The sequence below is a fragment of the Aquarana catesbeiana genome, linkage group LG01 (assembly GCF_042186555.1).
Source record: "Aquarana catesbeiana isolate 2022-GZ linkage group LG01, ASM4218655v1, whole genome shotgun sequence".
Lineage (NCBI taxonomy): Eukaryota > Metazoa > Chordata > Amphibia > Anura > Ranidae > Aquarana > Aquarana catesbeiana.
In genome coordinates, this window is record NC_133324.1 from 799,586,360 (window position 1) to 799,611,896 (window position 25,537).

General features: G+C 43.1%; 1 protein-coding gene across 1 annotated transcript in view; it reads left to right on the top strand.

The window, feature by feature from the left end:
- The window catches only part of LOC141114200 (plasma kallikrein-like), a 228,882-nt gene extending 216,396 nt beyond the window's left edge, over positions 1–12,486 (top strand). The window contains exon 16 of the mRNA XM_073607743.1: positions 10,782–12,486. Coding sequence (XP_073463844.1) covers positions 10,782–10,791 — 10 coding nt within the window. The 3' untranslated portion in view covers positions 10,792–12,486. The remainder of the gene's footprint in view (positions 1–10,781) is intronic.
- Positions 12,487–25,537: the final 13,051 nt, after the last annotated feature.

Sequence of the window (25,537 nt, forward strand, 5' to 3'; positions counted from 1 at the left end):
TTTAGTGCAGTGCGTCCTGCTCACAGTGTTCAGCTAGATCCGTTCCTGCTATTTACATTTAGTGCAGTGCGTCCTGCTCACAGTGTTCAGCTAGATCCGTTCCTGCTATTTACATTTAGTGCAGTGCGTCCTGCTCACAGTGTTCAGCTAGATCCGTTCCTGTTATCTTCTAGACTATTTACATTTAGTGCAGTGCGTCCTGCTCACAGTGTTCAGCTAGATCCGTTCCTGCTATTTACATTTAGTGCAGTGCGTCCTGCTCACAGTGTTCAGCTAGATCCGTTCCTGCTATTTACATTTAGTGCAGTGCGTCCTGCTCACAGTGTTCAGCTAGATCCGTTCCTGCTATTTACATTTAGTGCAGTGCGTCCTGCTCACAGTGTTCAGCTAGATCCGTTCCTGCTATTTACATTTAGTGCAGTGCGTCCTGCTCACAGTGTTCAGCTAGATCCGTTCCTGCTATTTACATTTAGTGCAGTGCGTCCTGCGCACAGTGTTCAGCTAGAGCCGTTCCTGCTATTTACATTTAGTGCAGTGCGTCCTGCTCACAGTGTTCAGCTAGATCCGTTCCTGTTATCTTCTAGACTATTTACATTTAGTGCAGTGCGTCCTGCTCACAGTGTTCAGCTAGATCCGTTCCTGCTATTTACATTTAGTGCAGTGCGTCCTGCTCACAGTGTTCAGCTAGATCCGTTCCTGTTATCTTCTAGACTATTTACATTTAGTGCAGTGCGTCCTGCTCACAGTGTTCAGCTAGATCCGTTCCTGTTATCTTCTAGACTATTTACATTTAGTGCAGTGCGTCCTGCTCACAGTGTTCAGCTAGATCCGTTCCTGCTATTTACATTTAGTGCAGTGCGTCCTGCTCACAGTGTTCAGCTAGATCCGTTCCTGTTAAATTCCTACTGACCGGCAGGCTTGTCTGGTTACAGTATATAAAGCTACCTGAAGAAAATTACAGGTGTTCTATTTGATCCTATTAGTACCACGGTCAGGCAGCTAGACTATTTACATTTAGTACAGTGCGTCCTGCTCACAGTGTTCAGCTAGATCCGTTCCTGTTATCTTCCTACTGACAGGCAGGCTTGTCTGGTTACAGTATATAAAGCTACTTGAAGAAAATTACAGGTGTTCTATCCCAGCTTAGTGCAGCTACAGGCCATTAGTATGTCTGGAAGGCCAAGAAGGAGAGGCAGACAGTCACAAGCCAATAAGAGAGGGCAAGCAGGCTCTGTGTCTAGTGCTGGTCGTGGAGACGGTGCATCCTCATCAGCACGTGGCCATGGGACACGCTTGGCCTTTTTTTCGGCAGCTGGCCATGTTGAGCCGCAACATGCGGAAGACTTGGTCGAGTGGATGACCAAGCCGTCCTCATCCTCCTCATCCTCTCTCACCCATGCCCAGGGTGCTTTGTCTGGCAAAGCAGCGGCCTCTTCCCTCAGCTCAATGTCATCAGTGACTCCTTCCCTAGCTCCACCATGTCCTCATGAGGATTCCCTCGAACTGTTTGACCACAGTGTTGGGTACATGCTCCAGGAGGATGCCCAGCGTTTGGAAGGCTCTGATGACGATACTGAGCTTGATGAAGGCAGTAACATGAGCGCGGACAGAGGGGGTGCCCAAGAAGGACAGCAATCTGGCAGTCATGCTCCCCCTGCTGCAGCATACTGCCAGGTTTGCTCCAGTGATGAGGAGGGAGGGGATGATGAGGTCACTGACTCAACGTGGGTGCCTGATAGGAGAGAGGAGGAGGAGGAGGAGGAGGAGGAGGAGGAGGAGGCGGCAGCACATCACCAACGAGGCAGGATGCCCTCCAGGGGCCAGCCTAAGGGCAGCACATTGACTGCATCACACCCCAAAGCTCCACATGTGCAGGGCGCTGCAGTCTCTGCGCGTTATTCAAAAAGTTCTTTGGTGTGGGCCTTTTTTGAGACGAGTGCATCAGATCGCACCGCTGCTATTTGCAACATATGTCTCAAGCGTATCTCGCGTGGCCAAAATATCTCCCGCTTGGGTACCACATGCTTGACCAGACATATGTTGACCTGCCATGCAGTTCGTTGGCAAGCGTATCTAAAAGACCCACACCAAAGAACAAAGAGGATCTCTCCTTGCTCCTCATCAGCTGAGATTTCCAACCCCACTAGACCTTCAGTCCTCTCTGAGACCTGCAGTGAGAGGAATGAAGGTGTAGAATTAGGTGTGTCACAGCCAAGTACTTGTGGGCAATCTGCTTTTGGTACACCGACGTCAGATTGTACCAGGCAAATTTCCCTGCCCCAGCTGCTGCACCGCCGAAAGAAGTTTGCTCCCAGCCATCCACATGCCCAGCGGTTGAATGCTAGCTTGGCAAAATTGCTAGCACTTCAACTGCTGCCTTTTCAGTTGGTAGACTCTGCCCCCTTCCGTGAGTTTGTGGAATGTGCGGTTCCTCAGTGGCAGGTACCCAAACGCCACTTTTTCTCACGGAAGGCGATTCCGGCTCTCTACCGGCATGTGGAAGGCAATGTCCATGCCTCGCTGGACAGGTCGGTCAGCGGTAAGGTGCATATTACCGCTGACTCATGGTCCAGCAGGCATGGACAGGGACGTTACCTAAGTTTCACGGCGCATTGGGTGACTCTGCTGGCAGCTGGGAAGGATGCAGGACAAGGTGCAGTAGTGTTGGAGGTTGTTCCGCCACCACGCCTCCAAAATGCTGATTGTGACACACCTCTCTCCTCCACCCCCTCCTCTTCTTCTTCCTCCATGGCCTCTTCCTCGGAACCAGCGGTGCTCCGTAGGCGTTCAAGGGGCTACGCAAGTACGCAGGCCAAAAGATGCCATGCGGTGCTTGAGCTGGTGTGCTTGGGGGACAGGAGCCACACTGGGGCAGAGGTTCTGTCAGCTCTGCAGGGGCAGGTTCAGAGGTGGTTGACGCCACGCCAACTTAAGGCAGGAATGGTGGTTTGCGACAATGGCACCAACCTCCTCTCTGCCCTCCGACAGGGACAAATGACCCATGTGCCCTGTTTGGCTCACGTCCTTAACTTGGTGGTGCAGCGGTTCTTGGGCAGGTACCCGGGCTTACAGGATGTCCTGAGGCAGGCCAGGAAAGTCTGTGTGCATTTCCGCCGGTCATATAATGCCAGTGCTCGGCTGACGGACCTCCAAAAGGAGTTTAACCTGCCCAAGAACCGCCTAATCTGTGACATGCCCACCAGGTGGAACTCAACGTTGGCCATGCTGCAGCGGCTGCACACGCAGCAGAGGGCCATCAATGAGTACCTGTGCGACTATGGCACCAGGACAGGGTCAGGGGAGCTTGTTTTTTTTTCCCCACGCCAGTGGGCCATGATCAGGGATGCATGCACTGTCCTGTCACCATTCGAGGAGGCCACGAGGATGGTGAGCAGTGACAGTGCATGCATCAGTGACACTGTCCCCCTTGTCCACCTGTTGGAGCACACGCTGCGTGGAATAATGGACAGGGCACTTGAGGCAGAACAGAGGCAGGAAGAGGAGGACTTCCTTAGCTCTCAAGGCCCCCTTTATCCAGACAGTGTTCCTGCGTGCCCGCCGATCACACAGGAAGAGGACGAGGAGGAAGAGGAGGAGGAGGAAGATTGTGTCAGTATGGAGGTGGAGCCTGGCACTCAGCATCAGCAGCAGTCTTTAAGGGATCAGTCCCAAGAAACACATGGACTTGTACGTGGCTGGGAGGAGGTGGCTGCGGACCATGTCGTTCTTAGTGACCCAGAGGACTCCGGACCGAATGCCTCAGCAAACCTACGCTGCATGGCCTCCCTGATCCTGCAAAGCCTGCGTAAGGATCCTCGTATTCGTGGTATCAAGGAGAAGGACCAATACTGGCTGGCAACCCTCCTTGATCCACGTTACAAGGGTAAGGTTGCGGACCTTATCTTGCCATCGCAGAGGGAGCAGAGGATGAAACATCTTCGGGAGGCCTTGCAGAAAGGTCTGTGCAACGCGTTCCCAGAGACTGGGAGGTTACAAACTCCTGTTTCTGGACAACGTGTTGCTGAGGCTTCGGTCAGTCAAAGAAGGAGCGGTGGAGAAGGTGGCCGTCTGACCGATGCGTTCAGACAATTTTTTGGTCCGCAGCCCCAAGGTATGATCGGTTCCAGCAACCATCGCCAGCGTCTGTTTTACATGGTGCAGGAATACCTAGGGGCAAGATCAGACTTGGACACCTTTCCCACCGAAAATCCTCTGGGTTACTGGGACTTGAGGATGGATCACTGGCCAGAGCTTGCACAGTATGCAATTGAGCTACTGGCCTGTCCTGCATCCAGCGTTCTTTCGGAACGCACATTCAGTGCTGCTGGAGGCGTGGTAACCGATCACAGGGTGCGTCTGTCCACCGACTCGGTCGATCGGCTGACCTTCATAAAAATGAATGAGTCTTGGATCACCACCAGCTACCAAGCACCTGATGCTGATGTAACCGAATAATTTTTTTTGAAATCTCAGATCCCTTCAAAGACTGCCTATGCTGATGCTGAGTGACTATCCCTGAGTAATTATCCTCTTCCTCCTCAATCATCACGCTGATAGCTTGTAAGAACATTTTTGGTTCTGGGCGCCACCACCAGTGCCTAAGGCACAATTTTTCAGCCCCTGTTTAACAGGGGCGTGTAATTACAATTTTTGATGTAATACTTTGCAGCAGGGCTCGTTCCTGCATTCCAACTAGAGTGTCTGTGAGGGGTTGCAGTGTTGTGGCACCAGCACCAGTGCCTAAGGCCCAATTTTTCTGCCCCTGTCTAACAGGGGCGTGTAATTACAATTTTTGATGCAATACTTTGCAGCAGGGCTCGTTCCTGCGTTCCAACTAGAGTGTCTGTGAGGGGTTGCAGTGTTGTGGCACCAGCACCAGTGCCTAAGGCCCAATTTTTCTGCCCCTGTCTAACAGGGGCGTGTAATTACAATTTTTGAAGCAATAATTTGCAGCAGGGCTCGTTCCTGCGTTCCAACTAGAGTGTCTGTGAGGGGTTGCAGTGTTGTGGCACCAGCACCAGTGCCTAAGGCCTAATTTTTCAGCTCCTGTTCAACAGGGGCATGTAATTACAATTCTTGATCTAATATTTCACAGCAGGGCCCTGTGAGGGCTTACAGTGTTGTGGCCACAGCAACACCTAAGGCCCAAATTTCTGCTGAGTATATAGGGCAGGACCCTACTTTCAAACATCTAACTTACAAACGACTCCTACTTGCAAACGGAAGGAGACAACAGGAAGTGAGATGAAATCTACCCCTAGGAAGGGAAATTCTCTCCTGTAAGAGTTAATATGGGAAAACAATTTCTCCTTTCCACTGATGCTTTCCAATCCTTGTTCCACAAAAAAACCCAAATTTTCAAAAAACATTTTTCATTGGGACAAAAAAGTGAGGTGAAATCTTCTGAAGAGGAGGAAAGACAGCAAAACAAATGTCACAGGGGTGATAACCCTTCCCTATGTTTTCCAAAAAGCTTAGAAAAGATTTTTTGGCTGGAGCTAAACACGTTAAAAATGTTCAAAATTACAAACAGATTCTACTTAACAACAAACCTACAGTCCCTGTCTTGTTTGCACCGCCTGTATACTGCTGTTCAGAGTATATAGGGCCTGGTGGCCCCACACCTTTCCTTATTTTAATTTGGGTGCGGGGTTCCCCTTAATATCCATACAAGACCCAAAGGGCCTGGTAATGGACTGGGGGGTACCCATGCCGTTTGTCTCACTGATTTTCATCCATATTGCCATGACCCGACATGACATTAAACCCGCAAGCAGTTTTAAATGAGATTTTTTCCTTTAAAAATGACATTTGGTGCAGGGACTGTTCTAAACATGGGAAACACGCGTCACTTTACAGGCATACTATAGACCCCCCCCAGGTACGATATTTAAAGGAATATTTCACTTTTTTTTTTTTACTTTAAGCATCATTAAAATCACTGCTCCCGAAAAAACGGCCGTTTTTAAAAGTTTTTTTTGCATTGATACATGTCCCCTGGGGTAGGACCCGGGTCCCCAAACCCTTTTTAGGACAATACCATGCAAATTAGCCTTTAAAATGAGCACTTTTGATTTCGAACGTTCAAGTCCCATAGACGTCAATGGGGTTCTAACGTTCGTGCGAACTTTCGGTCCGTTCGCGGGTTCTGGTGCGAACCGAACCGGGGGGTGTTCGGCTCATCTCTACTGGTGGGTGCAGATAAGGTGTGTCAGAGGCCATCAAGAGAGAGAGAAAAAAAAGAGAAGAGAGAGAGAAAAAAAAAGAGAAGAGAGAGAGAAAAAAATAGAGAGAAGAGAGAGAAGAGAGAGAAGAGAGGAGAAGGAGAGAGACTATGGGCAAGGTATATACCTGTCTCTTCTTTGCTGACCGTGGAGAACCAATATAGACACAGAGATTAGCCAATCACGGGTATAGGATAAACAGTAGACTAGATAAGGTATCAAAAGTGTCTTACCATTTTCAGAGGTGATCAGTCTCCATCCTGTGCCCGTGTTGGTTTGTCCCAGCCTCTTCTCGATCGGCTCCCTCTCGGTACAGAACCCAAATAGCCCCACGTCGGGCGCCAGATGTTTTGGATCGGAACAAAAGTCCAATATTATTATATCTACCCCTGATCAAATTATTGAATATAAAGTATGCACACTCTGAAGTGATTACACTGACCCTCAGTTCCAAATACAAAAACTTCTGTTTTAATATTTCTGCTTCTCAAGATTTATATACCATTTTGCTAGGATTAAGATACATCAGATAAGACTGGCGCATGCAAAGCACAAAACAGCCACAAATATATTAATATATTATGACAAAGTATATGACAAGTATTGTATTTTAGCTGGGACTTTCATATACTTTCATATGAGGAAGTAGCTGTGTTCTTGCAATGTCCTCGCTTCTTTTAGACAGTTGGTGTTATCTTGTTATTTTTTTGAGTGTATTTTCAGAAGAGGTGCGATTCTTCTGTTAACTCTGTTAACTCTTGCAGTTCCACAGTAAGAGGGGGTAAGCTTTTGTATCTACTGAATATGTTTTTAAGGCTTATAAGCGTAGAAGCTGTTATATGTCCGATATATGTCAGGCATATGAAGCATAAAGCATGTACCCTATATATATATATTTATTTGTATTAGAATAGACATTTCACCATAATACTCTTAATCACATCCATTACACTTTGGATCATGAGCTGTTTCAAGCCTTCTCCGCACTTTTTTTCTTTCCGTCATTCTGGTACAGATTAATCTTTGTTTCATCCATCCAAAGAATGCTTTTTCAGAACTGGTCTGGCTTTTTAGATGTTTTATGGATTTTCTATTCTTCAGGCTTATGAATAGTTTTCCCCATGTGGTGAAACCTCTGTATTTGCTCTTCTGAAGTCTTCTCTTGATTGTAGACTTTGACAATGATACGCCCACCTCCTGGAGAGTGTCCTTCACTTGTCTGGATGTTGTGAATGGGTTTTCCTTAGAGAGGATCCTGCAATCATCCACCACTGTTGTCTTCCATGGATGTCCAGGCCTTTTTAAGTTGCTGAGCTCACCAGTGCATTCTTCTTTCCTCAGAATGTACCAAACTGTTGATTTGGCCACTCCTAATGTTGCTGCTATCTCTCTGATGGATTTGTTTTGTTTTTGATGTAGGTTCACAGCAATAGATTCCAAATGCAAATACCACACTTAGAATCAACTCCAGACCTTTTACTTGCATAATTTATGAAGATTTAATGAAGGAGATTCATCAGATTTGGTTATTCCTGTGTTTTAAATCAGTCTAAAGGTCACCATAGACACTAGAGGGTGGATGAAGGTGCAAGCATGATCCAAACACTTTCAAACATTTATTCTGGTCACTGACACTGACTTTGTGGGGTAAAAAAGTGATTGGCAAAATATCTTCCAACATGTCACTTCTCCAAAACACTATAGGCAGGCAACAGCTTTTGCTTTAATCACCCCAATCCACCAGCAGAGCATGCAAACCTTTGCTCTCCTCCCGCTCTATTTAGCTTTAAGAAGCAAAGAAAATACTCAGTACTTTTGGTTATTGAGGAGCATATGCAAAGCACAGGTGCACATTAAGTTAAAGTGGTTGTAAAGGCAGAAGGTTTTTTATCTTTATGCATTAAGATAAAAAGCCTTCTGTGTGTAGAAGCCCCCCTCATACTTACCTGAGGTCCATCTCTATCCAGCGATGTACATGAGTGCCTTGGCCAGCGGCGTCATTGGCTCCTGCTGCTGTCAATCAAAGTTAGTTAGCCAATATGGAGAGGGGGAATGGGGCTGAACTGCAGCTCCATGTCTGAATGGACACACAGAGCCTGTGGCTCGGATGAGGTGCCCCCATAGTAAGCTACTTGCTGAGGGGGCACTCGACAGGAGGGAGGGGCCAGGAGCACGAAAGAGAGCACGAAAGAGGGAACCGAGAAAAGGAGGATCTGGGCTGCTCTGTGCAAAACCATTGCACAGAAAAGGTAAGTGTAACATGTTTTTTATTTTAACCACTTACGGACCGTCCGCCATTGTTGTACATCGGTACTTTAAAGAGGAATATTGTTGTTATGGCAGCAGCTAGCTACCATAACCCTGGTATCCTCTTCTTCAGAGAGAGGTCCGCTTTCAGATAAAAATGGTCTCTGTGGTGGATTCGACGCAAGATCACTTTTATCCGTGGCGGGAGAGGGCACCCCTCCCGCCACGCTCCGGTGCCCTCCACCACTTCGGTAGTGGCGGAGGCGATCGGGTCCTGTTAGATATGGAGATGAGTGAGGGTAAGATGGCCCCCCACCTATCTCCATATCTCTACACCCCCCAGCTCCCTCCATCTGTCTCCTCACGCATTACCAACTTACTAGCAGACATATCAGCTTGGATGTCACATCACTTCCTCAAACTCAACCTATCCAAAACCGAGCTCATGATATTTCCTCCCTCGGGTGCCACTTCCCCTGATTTCTCTGTCAATATCAACGGCTCAACTATCAACCCATCCCCCCCACACCAAGGTCCTAGGTGTAATCCTGGACTCTGAACTAACCTTTCGGGCCCCCATTCTATCACTATCCAAAATTTGCCGCCTCAACCTCCGCAACATCTCCAAGATGCGCCCCTTCCTAACCAATGTCACCACAAAGCTTCTAATCCACTCCCTGGTCATCTCCCGCCTCGACTACTGCAACTCCCTCCTTATTGGCTTACCTCTAAATAGGCTATCCCCATCATGAATGCTGCCAGGCTCATCCACCTCACAAACCGCTCAGCGTCTGCTATACCCCTCTGACAATCCCTCCATTGGCTGCCACTCAGTCCCCGAGTTAAATTCAAGATACTAACTATAACTTACAAAGCCATCCACAACCTTGCTCCCAGCTACTTCTCTAGCCTAGTCTCAAAATACCAACCTAATCATTTTCTTTGCTCCTCCCAAGACCTCCTCCTGCTCTCAAACTCCCTTGTCACCTCATCCCATACATGGCCTTCAGGACTTCTCCAGAGCCTCTCCCATCCTCTGGAATGCGCTACCCCAATCCGTCCGATTTTCTCCTACTTTATCCACTTTCGGACGATCCCTGAAAACTCATCTCTATAGAGAAGCCTAACTGGCCCCACCTAACAACTGTACATTTATCTTCTCAATCAGCACATCACCTACTGTTATTACCTTTTGTATCTCTTGACCTTCCCTCTTAGATTGTAAGCTCTAAGGAGCAGGGCCCTCTGATTCCTACTGTATTAAAGTGTATTGTATTTGTACTGTCTACCCTTAAGTTGTAAAGCGCTATGTAAACTGTTGGCGCTTTATAAATCCTGTATAATAATAATAATAATACCATTGCAGGGAGGATGCAACGTCAAAACATCACTTCCGCCCATAGCTCTTAAAGAGAGACTTTTTTTTTTTTTCAAATGACATTTACATTTTTATTTATTTTTTTATTGTATTTTAGTGTAAATATGAGATTTGAGGTCTTTTTGACCCCAGATCTCATATTTAAGAGGTCCTGTCATGCTTTTTTATTTCTATTACAAGGGATGTTTACATTTTTTTTATTTAAGAAAAGTGTAAAAATAAAAAATAAAAGGTAAAATAAATAAGAAAAAAAATGTAAAACACGCCCCGTCCCACCAAGCTCGCGTGCAGAAGCAAACGCATAAGTGAGTAGCGCCTACATATGAAAACGGTGTTTAAACCACATATGTGAGGTATCGCCATGATCGTTAGAACGAGAGCAATAGTTCTAGCCCTAGACCTCCTCTGTAACTCAAATCATGCAACCTGTAGAATTTTTGTAAACATTGCCAATGGAGATTTTTAAGGGTAAAAGTTTGTCACCATTCCACGAGCGGGCGCAATTTTGAAGCATGACATGTTGGGTATCAATTTACTCGGCATAAGATTATCTTTCACAATATAAAAAAATGGGCTAGCTTTACAGTTGTCTTAGTTTTTAATTCAAAAAAGTGTATTTTTTTTCCGAAAAAAAGTGCGCTTGTAAGACCGCTGCACAAATACGGTGTGACAGAAAGTATTGCAACAACCGCCATTTTATTCTCTAGGGTGTTAGAAAAAAAATATAATAATGTTTGGGGGTTCCAAGTAATTTTCTAGCAAAAAAAGAACTATTTTTAACTTGTAAACACCAAATCTCAGAAACGAGGCTTGGTCCTTAAGTGGTTAAAAATAACAAAAGACTTTAGTATCACTTTAAGTGTTCTTGACAAGTATGGGTAATAAGAGACATTGTACATTTGTGAATACTAATTTGTACTTTTTTTTCCCAGAGTCATTTAAAATGGTATTGGTCTATTGGAGGATGTTTCATAATTACGAAGTCAAATCAACTCGGCAATAAGTGGACTTCCTTTAGTGTGTCATCACATCATGGAACTGCAATGTAGCATTGGAAACTAAGATGTTGCCTGGTTTAAATTTTCTATACATAAATGTTCTTATTTTCTATTGTAGCACTACTTCTCTCAGGGTGGTGTAGAATGACCTTCAAAGTGATATAGCAAGCTGACATATCTTTGGGTTGGTATCTTCGTATATGGTGGGGTGAATGAATTGGGCATGGGTCACTTACTCTTTTGAAATTTTATTGCTGAATAGAATACATTTTGGAAGAAAGGGTTAGGGATACAGGATACCCAAAAATAATTGCAGTAAATGACTTAGATAGTAGGGTAAATCACAGTTTCCAAGCCTCAATTTAGTGAAACTCATGTTTGCCGTGCTCAGGGTTCGTAGTAGTAGTTTAATGACTAATGTCTAATGACTGAAAGAGTCACAGTTCAGATATATGACTCTGTAAGAGCAGTCAAAGTCTATTCTTTAGTTTGCAATAGATCTTTCAATTTCATTTTAGGCCCTTGTTGCTTTGATAGCAGCCACAGGTACTTTATTCTGTAAGCAGTGAAACTTTGTTCTCCAGCAGCAGCAGCTTCTATCCAGTTCTCCCTGGACACCTGTCAGCACACAAGATTCCTTTAAAGGTGCACCTTTGAAGTAGACATCTACTTGCTTCAGTTCCCTTTAGACAGACCCTCCCACAGGGTAACTGATTTCCAGCAAGCATTATACACTGGCTCTTACTGGGTAGAACACTCTGTAAGGTAGCTCCAGTCATTTATCACATTCCCTTAAATCACTTCACCGAACAAGCTGTAGTGCTTGGCCAGGGCAGTATAACATTTATAAATCAGTTATTGGTTCTTCCCACACACTGAATACTGGAGCCTTGACTTTAATAGTAGCAGGCAGAAGCAATCAATCCACTGAGCTTTCCACTGGAAAAATTCCACAGAGCACAGAAAAAGTAAACAAATGCTTAAAGCCCAATTAAACTGTATCTGAGCACCACAAACTGAAAATGCTACTTTATTCATTTTTAATATTCAAAGCAAATTTGAACATCCATCCATCCATGTTTCCATGCTCTAATTTGTTCAGAAATCACTTTGAAAAGCATTTCTAACGGTATCCATCTTGATTAAGTGGAGCTGATTCATGTAGCGTTTACTGACTGGAATCCATCTGCCCTTAGCTCAGACATGCAGACAGGAAGGTGTGTTTCCCTCCTCCAGACGAAAAGAAAAAAATGCCCTAGAAGATTCCTGGTATGTATGACATAATTTTGGCCTAAACCAGAAACCAACTGAAAAAATGTAAAAAAAGAAAAGTTAAAAATAAATAAATATAATATACCGCCTTCCTATCTATTTACTAATACTAGCAGCATAAGGATTAAAAATAGTTAATGTTGATTGAGAAAGTTTAGCTTTATTGTAAGCTGTTTACAGCCTGGCTGTTAAAGCAAACAGATTAACTAGGAACACTCCAGCTTAGGGCAAGGTTCCTATACTATACTTGTGATATGTAGTGATATTTCACTGTATTTACACCTTAAATTTAGATGAAAACTGTCTGCTGTTCAACTTCAATGGGTTGCCTGCCTATCCTTAATAAAATTATTTTTTTCACACGCAATTTGGGTTTCTAAAGTTATTGTTTAAAAAGGGTTATATTTAATTGTCAGATACAGTACAGTAATTTATTCAATATGTGTGTAGTAGTGATGAGCTGAACATACAAATGATCAGTTCAGGGTGGGTTTGGCAAACTTTACTGCCAAATCCAAACCCTACTGAAGAACCAAATCTTAAAAATCAGTAATGGCCATTTTCTAGGCCAATTTGCAATGGAACGGGATCTGGGACTGCCCTGGGAAAACAAAAACTTTAAAAGTCTATTCGGTGGGGAGTGTCGACTTTCATAATACTTAAAGTGAAACATTAAAAATACAAACCTCATGTCAGAAACTGGGTGCACCCATTACGTTGGAGGAATTACAAAGTGCAACCGTTTCTTTCCCCACATGTTTCCTCCAGGAGATGATGGCATTCTGATGGAGGTGTATAGCGGTTATGGAGATTCTATTACCATAATTGTTAGAGGTATGTCTCAAGCTAATTGTTCTTTTACTTGAATTGGGCAAGGATCCGGGTAAAGGGTAATGTTAAAAGGTGCTGGCTCTCAGATTAAATCAGGTTATATCGTCCATCATTCACCATTACCAGGCAGGTTTTATGCTGCAAAAATCGACAGCTGTTAACCTTAGAAGATAGTTCACAAATATGCAAACCCCAGCAGATAATATGGGCCAAAGGGCCTGGCTGTCCCTTGATTCCAATAAGGCATACTGTATGACAGCATACATTGGCAATATTTATGGGCAGTCCTAGCCAAATTTAGTTTTGGGGAAATATTTTTATCCTGGATCTGATTACTGTACCATAACCCACAAGCAGGTATCCTCACATCAGATGGAGTCTTGGATATGTTTACTCTGGAGGAGGGGCAAAAGACAGAGATGTCCCTGTCTCTATTACTCTTTGCTTTCACCATTAAGCCCCTGGCTGCTTTAATTCAGTCCAACCCACATATAACAGGATAAAGGTACAGTGAACATTACGAAAAAAATCAGTTGGATGAAATCCACTTTGATGTTATTGGATGGAAATTTAACCCATTCAGTGATGCAGTCCTGCCCCATACCCATTGCATATACATTTAAATACTTAGGGATTCATATCACATCCACCCTAATGACTTTTGTCGGCTTAATATTGCCCCTCTCCTTGTACTATTCAGGGACAAAGTAAACTACTTTACTTGTTACACTACTCTTACACTACTCTCCCCCGGTGATATCCTTAAAAACATTCAGGGTGGTGAACTCGATCTTTCATACATTACTATGGGGTACACATCCATCTAGGATTAGGCAATTACAACACCCCAAAGAGGATGTCGGTTTGGCCCTTCCTAACCCTGGCTTTATTTTGAAGCAGCCCAATTGCAACACCTGCTGGGCACTATGGCCCCCCTTTCTGGCAACGGCCCCATGTTGCCTGCATCTATTACCTGTATAATGCTCTTGTTTATGCACAGGAAGTCAATCCCAGAGGGACTTGCATCTCAGGCATTTGGGAAACCCAATAAACAGTTCCCGACATATAACCTCATTCAAAAAATCTGGAACAAAACTAAACAGCTACAGCGGGTGCTGGGATTTGCAAAGTATAGTCCTGTACAGCACAATGGTACTTGTGAGGAGCCAGAGACAATACAACAGGGCACCCGCTGGAGGCAATTTTGGATACCCCAGCATCATATATTTAAAGATGGAGTTTTGTTACCCTTCTTTACAATGCATGAGTCTTTTACCTCTGAATATGCATTATTACTACATAAAGTTGAGACATGCAGTAGGAGCACAAGGATATGCATGTGGGTGGGTTCTGTCTCCCACCCCTGTTTTCAATTTAATTTAGTCTGCTGACAGCTCTAATGCCCCGTACACACGGTCGGATTTTCCGATGGAAAATGTCCGATCGGAGCGTGTTGTTGGAAATTCCGACCGTGTCCATCGGACATTTTCCATTGGATTTTCCGACACACAAAGTTGGAAAGCAGGAGATAAAATTTTCCGACAATAAAATCCATTGTCGGAAATTCCGATCGTGTGTACACAAATCCAACGGACAAAGTGCCACGCATGCTCAGAATAAATAAAGAGATGAAAGCTATTGGCCACTGCTCCGTTTATAGTCCCGACGTACATGTTTTACGTCACCGCGTTTAGAACAATCGGATTTTCTGCCAACTTTGTGTGACCGTGTGTATGCTAGACATGTTTGAGCCAACATCCGTCGGAAAAAATCCTAGGATTTTGTTGTCGGAATGTCCGAACAAAGTCCGACCGTGTGTACGCCCTATAAAAGTTTTATCGCTTAATCTTATAATATGTTACTATCTGAATATCTTAAAGATTACCCAGTCAAGGCAACGGCTCAGTGGGAAAAGTACATAGGTGCACTTAACTGGTGTCCCAGTTACAGTGCATTCAGAAAGTATTCAGACCTCATTCACTTTTTTTAATTTTGTTATGTTGCAGCCTGATCCTAAGTTGTTTAAATACATGTTTTTTTCTCTCATTAATCTACACTCAGTACCCCATAATGCCAAAATAAAACCAGAATGGGGGCGCCATTTTAAAGCATGACATGTTGGGTAGCAATTTACTCAGCGTAACATTATCTTTCACAATGTAAATTTATTATTTTTACTGTTGTCTTATTTGTTAAAGTGTATTTTTTCCCAAAAAATTGTGCTTGTAAGACCGCTGCGCAAATACGGTGTGACATAAAGTATTGCAATGACCGCCATTTTATTCTCTAGGGTGTCTGAAAAATATATATATAATGTATGGGGGTTCTAAGTAATTTTATAGCAAAAAAAAAAATGATTTTAACTTGTAGGCAAAGTTCGAAAAATAGACTCGGTCCTTAAGTAGTTAACCGCTTCAGCCCCCTTCCTGACCAGAGCACTTTTTGCGATTCGGCACTGGGTCACTTTAACTGACAATTGCGCGGACGTGCAACGTTGCACCCAAACAAAATTGACGTCCTTTTTTCCCACAAATAGAGCTTTTTTTTGGTGGTATTTGATCACCTCTGCAGTTTTTATGTTTTGCGCTAAAAACAAATAACATGCGACAATTTTGAAAAAAAAAACACAATATTTTTTACTTTTTGCTATAATAAATATCCCCCAAAAATATATATAAAAAAAAATTTTTTTTTCCTCAGTTTAGGCTGATATGTATTCTTCTGCATATTTTTGGTAAAAAACAAACAAACAAAAAAATGCAATAAGCATATATTGATTGGATTGCGCAAAAGTTATAGTGTCTACAAAATAGGGGATAGTTTTATGGCATTTTTATTATTAATTTTTTTTTACTAGTAATGGCGGTGATCTGCGATTTTTATCGGGACTGCGACATTATGGAGGACACGTCGGACAATTTTGACAGCGATCAGTGCTATAAAAATGCATTGATTACTGTAAAAATGTCACTGGCAGTGAAGGCAGGGCCGCTGATAGGGGGGGACCACCAGCCCTGGTGTACAGGCCCGATAACAGTGGGATTAGTGACAGCGACAATTGTGTTTCTTTTCCTCCAGTAGATGAAAGCTGCTCTCCTCCCCTTTCCCTGCTGCCAGCTTTTATCTGCTAAGAAAGAGACAGTGGTCCTTCACTAATCCCCCTCCCTGTGTGGGCCCATTTCTCAGCACTGGTTTTTAAGGTTATTTCTGCTCCTGGGTTTATCTCTCTAACTTAGGTGTCCGTTTATGAAGCAGTGATCAGCGGTGATCCTGAGGATCACCGCTGATCACAGTCCATAAACAGTTTATGAAACAGTGATAATCGGGGGAGAACATGTTTGAACTAGTTCTCCCGCCGATTATCTCTACACGCGGAGAATTCTCATAAATGACACAGTAAGGGTCAGTTTATGAAGCGGTGATCTCACTGCTTCACTGGCGATCTGAGTCAGAATTCACACTCCCAGGTTCACCAGCTCAGAGGTGGTGAATCGGGGAGTGAAGAGGAAATCTGGGGGGATCTGAGGGGGAAGGAGGAAGATTTTTAACTTCCTTATGCCTCGTTCAGACCCCCCAACACTGTTAGCATGTCCCCCTGTCATATTTATGTGTATACATATATATACATATATACATATAATGTGTATATGTATATATATATATAATGTGTGTGTATATACATGTATATATAATGTGTGTGTGTGTATACATATGTATATAATGTAGGGGGACTCATTATTTTATTAACATTAATCGTCCGTGTATTGAGCGGTGATAATTTATCACCGCTTAATAAACTGACATCTCTGTATTTCTGGTGCTGTAATCTCGTAAAGTCTCACGAGATTCCAGTATCAGGGGCCGTTCTCCACTGTTTGAAGCATTTGTAGATCTCTTCACTCCTCCAAAGGTGAAGCGATCTACAAAGCTTCATAAACTGGCACACAGAGGAGAAAGATCTTCACTGTGAATGCCGGAGAACGAAGCAGTGAATAGATTTCACTGCTTCATAAACGGACACCTTAGGCTCCATGCACACTGATTTAAAATTCACTGCTTCTACAGGAGTTTTGTGTTCTGTCTGTAGAAGCAGCGCAATGTTATCCTATGTGTCCATGCACATTAGGACACTTACAGGCGTATTTTGAGCTCAGCCTTTAGAGGCACAAAAAAAAAAACCTTCTGGTTTGCGTCTCTGATTGGAGATTACTGGCAGAAAAAAAAACATAAAACTCTCCTAAACTCGTCTAAACTTTGTACAAAAAATGCTCTATAGGAGCATTTTTTTCTGCTAGGTGGATTGGAGTTTTTTTAAGCCCAGTGTGTATAGGGCCTAACTCTGATCCTGCAGCCTGTATATTTTTTTCATCTCGTCTTCATTTTTATTTATTAACTCAGTTTTATCTTTTAGAATTAGCAGGAATTCTATGAGTTATGTTGTATTTGTGTCTGCTAATAGTTTTATTGTATTTTTAGCTAAATATAGCTTTAATATTTTCTTGGGGGGGCCCTGTCAGGTAGTCTGTACGGGGCCCCACAATTTCTTTCAGCAGCCCTGAGTGAAGGGGTAAACCACTAGGGGGGTTAATGTGTTCCCTATTGTGTGTTGAACCAACTCTTCGGGAAATCTATACCACATTTTCACAGTTCTTATGCCCCGTACACACGGTCGGATTTTCCGACGGAAAATGTGTGATAGGACCTTGTTGTCGGAAATTCCGACCGTGTGTAGGCTCCATCACACATTTTCCATCGGATTTTCCAACACACAAAGTTTGAGAGCAGGCTATAAAATTTTCCGACAACAAAATCCGTTGTCGGAATTTCCGATCGTGTGTACACAAGTCCGACGCACAAAGTGCCACGCATGCTCAGAATAAATAAAGAGATGAAAGCTATTGGCTACTGCCCCGTTTATAGTCCCGACGTACATGTTTTACATCACCGCGTTTAGAACGATCGGATTTTCCGCCAACTTTGTGTGACCGTGTGTATGCAAGACAAGTTTGAGCCAACATCCGTCGGAAAAAATCCTAGGATTTTGTTGTCGGAATGTCCGAACAAAGTCCGACCGTGTGTACGCCCTATAAAAGTTTTATCGCTTAATCTTATAATATGTTACTATCTGAATATCTTAAAGATTACCCAGTCAAGGCAACGGCTCAGTGGGAAAAGTACATAGGTGCACTTAACTGGTGTCCCAGTTACAGTGCATTCAGAAAGTATTCAGACCTCATTCACTTTTTTTAATTTTGTTATGTTGCAGCCTGATCCTAAGTTGTTTAAATACATGTTTTTTTCTCTCATTAATCTACACTCAGTACCCCATAATGCCAAAATAAAACCAGAATGGGGGCGCCATTTTAAAGCATGACATGTTGGGTAGCAATTTACTCAGCGTAACATTATCTTTCACAATATAAATTTACGACGTACGTGTTTTACATCACCGCATTCAGAATGATCGGATTTTCCGACAACTTTGTGTGACCGTGTGTATGCAAGACAAGTTTGAGCCAACATCCGTCGGAAAAAATTCTAGGATTTTGTTGTCGGAATGTCCAATCAATGTCCGACCGTGTGTACAGGGCATTACCGTGAGTGCAGGGCGTTGTGGTCCCACCCCTGAGGGGTTACCCCAGAGCACCCCTCACTCACACTGTAATGATACAGAGAGAGAAGCTGACATAACACCAGCACCACCCTCTGTATCGCTGAGGACCACCCATTATTAAAGAATATTCAAAGAGAAAGAAACAGCTACGTGTCATGTGACTGGTCTGGAGAATTTGGAAAAAGTATGTATAAAAAAAAAAAATCTATATAAAAAAAATAAATAAAGGGAGAAAAGCAGAGAGATATAAAGAAAGCCCAAAGTTGGGCTTTAAATTACATGTACTTTTGAATCTATTTGATAATTTTATGCATCACAAAATAAACCTTTATTGTTTAAAGTGATCATAACTAATAGCAAGTTGAAATCAAATATTCAGACTACTGCAAAGATGTTTTAGGTTGTACAGCATAAATTAGCATTTATATCATCAAATATGTTTAATACGGCCAATTTAATTTATCTGCATTTATGCTAAAATGCTCTCCATCTATATTATTTATAAGTTTCATGAAATAAATTGTTAGAGTCTTGTAGAAAGCTATAGATCAAATATATATGCAAAAATAGGCTTAACTAACAACCTGTAAGAACACTATTGCGCAGTGATAAATCATTCACTAGAAAACAATATGGAACTGCAAGGATTACAGATCTCCCATTCACAGAACTGGCCACAGGGGATGCTTAAGAAAGAGCATTTTTGATGCATGTTAGATATTCTGGGAAGCAGCTGAAAAATTAGTCAAAAGAATTGCTGAACTACACCTTAAAGTGGTTATAAAACCTAAACATTTTATACTTTAATGCATTCCTAGCTTTAAGGTAAAAAAACGTTTAGGCATCAGTATTACCCCCCTCCCCCCTTTCACTTACCTCAGCCTTCATTTGATCCAGCACTGTGCATGTCTGCAGATCTTCTCTCCCCTCATTTTCTTGCTGAGGCAGCAGGAGCCATTGGCACCCGCTAATGTTATTCAAAGCCAGTGACAAGGAAGCGGGTCCAAGGCTTAAGAGCAAGCCCACATGAGTGCCCACATAGAAAGCGTCTTTTTATAAGGGCATTCGGTGGAGGGCAGGAGCCAGGAGCGCCATCAGGGATCCAAGAATAGGAGGTTTAGAGCTGCTCTCTGCAATTCCACTGCAGAAAGCAAGTAAGTATAAAGTAGTATTAAATCATGTACAAGCAAAACATGTTTTTTTTTTTGTTTAATTTTCCTTGCACCTGATTGGAATTTCTTTACAAAGTGAAAATTTACTAAGACAATATACCACATTTACTAAGCTCTGGGGAAAGTGAACACAAGTGTACTTGCAAAGGGCATCATTTTTTTGCCATTTGTAAATCCACCCCAAATATTTCCTAGAGATTGCATAGACATTTTATAGAAGCAATACTATACATATATCAATAACATGCTGTTTGCAAACATTTCTTATTTATAAAACGCATTAAGTTGAAAACAAAAAAGATTGAAAGGGCGAAGTAGGTAAAAAAAAAAATTCAACTTGAGTCCATCCAAAACCAATATTGATTGAACTGGTGAATCCAGCCAAATGTAATGATAGTGAAAGTTCATACTGTCATTGTGCAGGAAATGTCCTGAAGGAGCATTTCTGGGGGGATTTTCAATGATTTTCCAATGAATACGTTTGTAATATAGAAGACGGTTTGATTCTCCATTGCAAATGTTATATTTTTATCTAAATTAAGGTGGCCAGAATATCAAACACCCACAAATACGCCCCAAAGCAGATATTCAAGGTAGAAAAGACAAAATAAACAGATTTTAAAAAAAGAGGCATCCAAACATGAATGCATAGTTAGTAGGGATGTCTTGAAGATAATAAGAAAAAAGCGGCCTGCATGGCACACCACCTGTCAAACACCTAAAGCCATTTGCCAATAAGGTGGGAGTTGCTCCATGGTATATGACTTGTAGTAGAATAAAAGTAAATTAAACTTCAACAATCTGCAGATATAAGATAATAGCAATTAAACAACTCTTACATATTTAGGATCCATGCCTCTGTAAGGACATTTTCAGAGATTCTATTGCTCTAATGGAAATAAAGCTTGATAAAATCTTCTTGAAAATTTTCAGTCATGCACTTAAATATGTAATTTTCTAAGTCACACAAAATATAATTGTTTTGACATAGTTAAAATTCATTTATAGGGAAAACACCATACTGACAATAGACAGACAGATTTTTGCCAGATATAGGACAGAGAAAGGAAAATTAGATAGCTGGAGCACATTCAACAGTGCAGGCTACCTCCTAGGCCCCCCTGCCATAAATGCCGCTTACTATTGTTTTGATAGACCCCTGACTGTAGGGACCTGTGGGAGTTTCAACTGGCAAGTAAAAAAGGCATCTTTGAGTGGTTGAGGACAATTAAGCCTCAGAGTTGGCCCTCCTCCCTCCCCTGCCAACATTGAGAGAGCTGTGGATGTCTCACCCGCTTTGGCATGGGTTGAGATTCCCCATGAAGGCTCACCATCTTCTACTGCCTATTGCAGATTCCGTTCCCCCACATTGTCTTTGAGCTTGACTGAGGGTAAAACCAACAAAACTCATTTTCTTATTTTTTTTGGGCAGAGATAGTTCAAAAATAAATAGTGTTACTGCAGATAAAAAGTGTGCATTTTATTCTATAATTTGTTCTGTTTAAAACAAGGGTGTCCAACCTGCGGCCCACATGCAGCACCGACACAAAATGGCTGTTCAATTTTTATTTTTTTTTGTAAAAAAAGAGTTTACACTTTTTGAACACATGTGGCAGAACAAACATTTTACAGTGTCTCTTTACTGAACTTTGAAAAGTTTTATCTTCCCAAAGAAAAAATGTCCCACTCTTCACAATCGTGCTTTATTCATGTAATCAGTTTTCAGCAGCACCTATATTTGCGAGCAACTATTTTCAAGGATGAAGCACACAAAGAGCAAAATTAGTATCAAAATATCTGATGAGCACCATGAGAATTCGGCCCTTTCACATAGAGCAGACTGTGTGTGATCTGCTTCCTCAGCAGGGGATCTGTCTACTCATCCCTGCTAAACAGGCGATTGAATGGTCCGTGTCCACTACACTATTGTAGAGAGGACACGGACACAGACTGCTCTCCTCTATGGGCGGCTGGATGTAAATGGACCGCCTTTCCATTTACACCTGACTGCCATCTGATCCGATCCACTGCATAGAAGGGGAACAGATCTCCATCCATCTCTTTTTGGCAGATCGGATTGGATGTAAGCGGGTCCAAATAGACACATGTCCATTTAGACCAGCCGCTCCATAGAGAATGGAGGTTTTGACTGGGTCCACCTGAAAAATGGACAGGCAGACTCCATAGGAACATCAGTGTAAAAAGGGCCTGCATTGAGAATTTAGTGTGTGCACAGACAGCCAAGTTTCTGCCTTGCAAACTTGAGAAACAGACACCTGATGTCGGCATGCCCAGGAGGCACTAAACTGCCTTTGTGGAGTGTGCCTTACCTAAAAATGAGCTTCCCATCTCTTAACCACTTGCCGACCGCCTAATGCAGATATACTGCGGCAGAATGGCATGGGCAGACAAAATCACGCACCTGGTACGTGATCTGCCTCCCGCGGGCGGGGGGCGAATCGTGCTGCCCCGGTGCCCGAGGCGGTCGGCATCATTAGGGGAGCGATCCAGGCTGAGGGGGAGACCACTGGTGACGCTAGTTAGGGAGGTAAATATATAGGTTTGCCGTCAGCGTTTTATAGCATTAGGGACCCCCATATACTATCTAATAAAGGTTTTAACCCCTTGACTGCCCCCTAGTTAACCCTTTCACCAGTGATCACCGTATAACTGTTATGGGTGACGCTGGTTAGTTAGTTTATTTTTTATAGTGTCAGGGCACCCGCCGTTTATTTCCTAATAAAGGTTTAGCCTCCTAATCGCCCGGCAGTGATATAAGTTAGGTTTTAGGATCAGATAGGGTCTGCTTCGCCCCAGGCAGCGTCAGGTTAGTGCCAGTACTGCTAACAACCACCATACACCTCCCTTAGTGGTATAGCATCTGAACGGATCAATATCTGATCTGATCAGATCTATACTAGCGTCCCCAGCAGTTTAGGGTTCCCAAAAACGCAGTGTTAGCGGGATCAGCCCAGATACCTGCTAGCACCTGCGTTTTGCCCCTCCGCCCAGCCCAGCCCACCCAAGTGCAGTATCGATCGATCACTGTCACTTACAAAACACTAAACGCATAACTGCAGCGTTCACAGAGTCAGGCCTGATACCTGCGATCGCTAACAGTTTTTTTGGTAGAGTTTTGGTGAACTGGCAAGCACCAGCCCCAGGCAGCGTCAGGTTAGTGCCAGTAGCACTAACACCCACGCACGCACCGTACACCTCCCTTAGTGGTATAGTATCTGAACGGATCAATATCAGATCCGATCAGATCTATACTAGCGTCCCCAGCAGTTTAGGGTTCCCAAAAACACAGTGTTAGCGGGATCAGCACAGATACCTGCTAGCACCTGCGTTTTGCCCCTCCACCCGGCCCAGCCCAGCCCAGCCCACCCAAGTGCAATATCGATCAATCACTGTCACTTACAAAACACTAAACACATAACTGCAGCGTTCGCAGAGTCAGGCCTGATTCCTGCGAAAGCTAACAGTTTTTTTGGTGGCGTTTTGGTGAACTGGCAAGCACCAGCGGCCTAGTACACCCCGGTCGTAGTCAAACCAGCACTGCAGTAACACTTGGTGATGTGGCGAGTCCCATAAGTGCAGTTTAAGCTGGTGAGGTGGCAAGCACAAGTAGTGTCCCGCTGCCACCAAGAAGAAGACAAACACAGGCCCATCGTGCCTATAATGCCCTTCCTGCTGCATTCGCCGATCCTAATTGGGAACCCACCACTTCTGTAGCACCCGTACTTCCCCCATTCACATCCCCAACAAATGCAGTCTGCTGCATGAGAGGTATTTTCTTTATGTCATCCCGAGTACCCCTACCCAACGAACCCCCCAAAAAAGATGCCGTGTCTGCAGCAAGCGCGGATATAGGCATGACACCCGCTATTATTGTCCCTCCTGTCCTGACAATCCTGGTCTTTGCATTGGTGAATGTTTTGAACGCTACCATACACTAGTTGAGTATTAGCGTAGGGTACAGCATTGCACAGACTAGGCACACTTTCACAGGGTCTCCCAAGATGCCATCACATTTTGAGAGACCCGAACCTGGAACCGTTTACAGTTATAAAAGTTACAGTTACAAAAAAAAGTGTTAAAAAAAAAAAACACAAAAAATATATAAAATAAAAAAAAACAAAAATAGTTGTCGTTTTATTGTTCTCTCTCTATCTCTATTCTCTCTCTATTGTTCTGCTCTTTTTTACTGTATTCTATTCTGCAATGTTTTATTGTTATTATGTTTTATCATGTTTGCTTTTCAGGTATGCAATTTTTTATACTTTACTGTTTACTGTGTTTTATTGTTAACCATTTTTTTGTCTTCAGGTAAGGCATTCAGCTGCAGCGCGGATTTATTTTTTTACATAGTTACATAGTTACATAGTAGGTGAGGTTCAAAAAAGAGTCCATCAAGTCCAACCTATGTGTGTGATTATGTGTCAGTATTACATTGTATATTCCTGTATGTTGTGGTCATTCAGGTGATTATCTAATAGTTTCTTGAAGCTATCAATGCTCCCCGCTGAGACCACCGCCTGTGGAAGGGAATTCCACATCCTTGCCGCTCTTACAGTAAAGAACCCTCTACGTAGTTTAAGGTTAAACCTCTTTTCTTCTAATTGTAATGAGTGGCCACGAGTCTTATTAAACTCTCTTCTGCGAAAAAGTTTTATCCCTATTGTGGGGTCACCAGTACAGTATTTGTAAATTGAAATCATATCTCCTCTCAAGCGTCTCTTCTCCAGAGAGAATAAGTTTAGCGCTCGCAACCTTTCCTCATACCTAAGATCCTCCAGACCCTTTATTAGCTTTGTTGCCCTTCTTTGTACTCGCTCCATTTCCAGTAAATCCTTTCTGAGGACTGGTACCCAGAATTGGACAGCATACTCCAGGTGCGGCCGGACCAGAGCCTTGTAGAGTGGGAGAATTATCGTTTTATCTCTGGTGTTGATCCCCCTTTTAATGCATACCAATATTCTGTTTGCTTTGTTAGCAGCAGCTTGGCATTGCATGCCATTGCTGAGCCTATCATCTACTAGGACCCCCAGGTCCTTTTCCATCCTAGATTCCCCCAGAGGTTCTCCCCCCAGTGTATAGATTGCATTCATATTTTTGCTACCCAAATGCATTATTTTACATTTTTCTACATTGAACCTCATTTGCCATGTAGTTGCCCACCCCATTAATTTGTTCAGGTCTTTTTGCAAGGTTTCCACAACCTGCGGAGAAGTTATTGCCCTGCTTAGCTTAGTATCGTCTGCAAATACAGAGATTGTACTGTTTATCCCATCCTCCAGGTCGTTTATGAACAAATTAAATAGGATTGGTCCCAGCACAGAACCCTGGGGAACCCCACTACCCACCAATGACAATTCTGAGTACTCCCCATTTATCACCACCCTCTGAACTCACCCTTGTAGCCAGTTTTCAGTCCATGTACTCACCCTATAGTCCATGCCAACGGACCTTATTTTGTACAGTAAATGTTTATGGAGAATTGTGTCAAATGCTTTTGCAAAATCCAGATACACCACGTCTACGGGCCTTCCTTTATCTAGATGGCAACTCACCTCCTCATAGAAGGTTAATAGATTGGTTTGGCAAGAACGATTCTTCATGAATCCATGCTGATTACTGCTAATGATACCGTTCTTATTACTAAAATATTGTATATAGTCCCTTATCATCCCCTCCAAGAGTTTACATACTAGTGATGTTAGGCTAACTGGTCAGTAATTCCCAGGGATGTATTTTGGGCCCTTTTTAAATATTGGTGCTACATTGGCTTTTCTCCAATC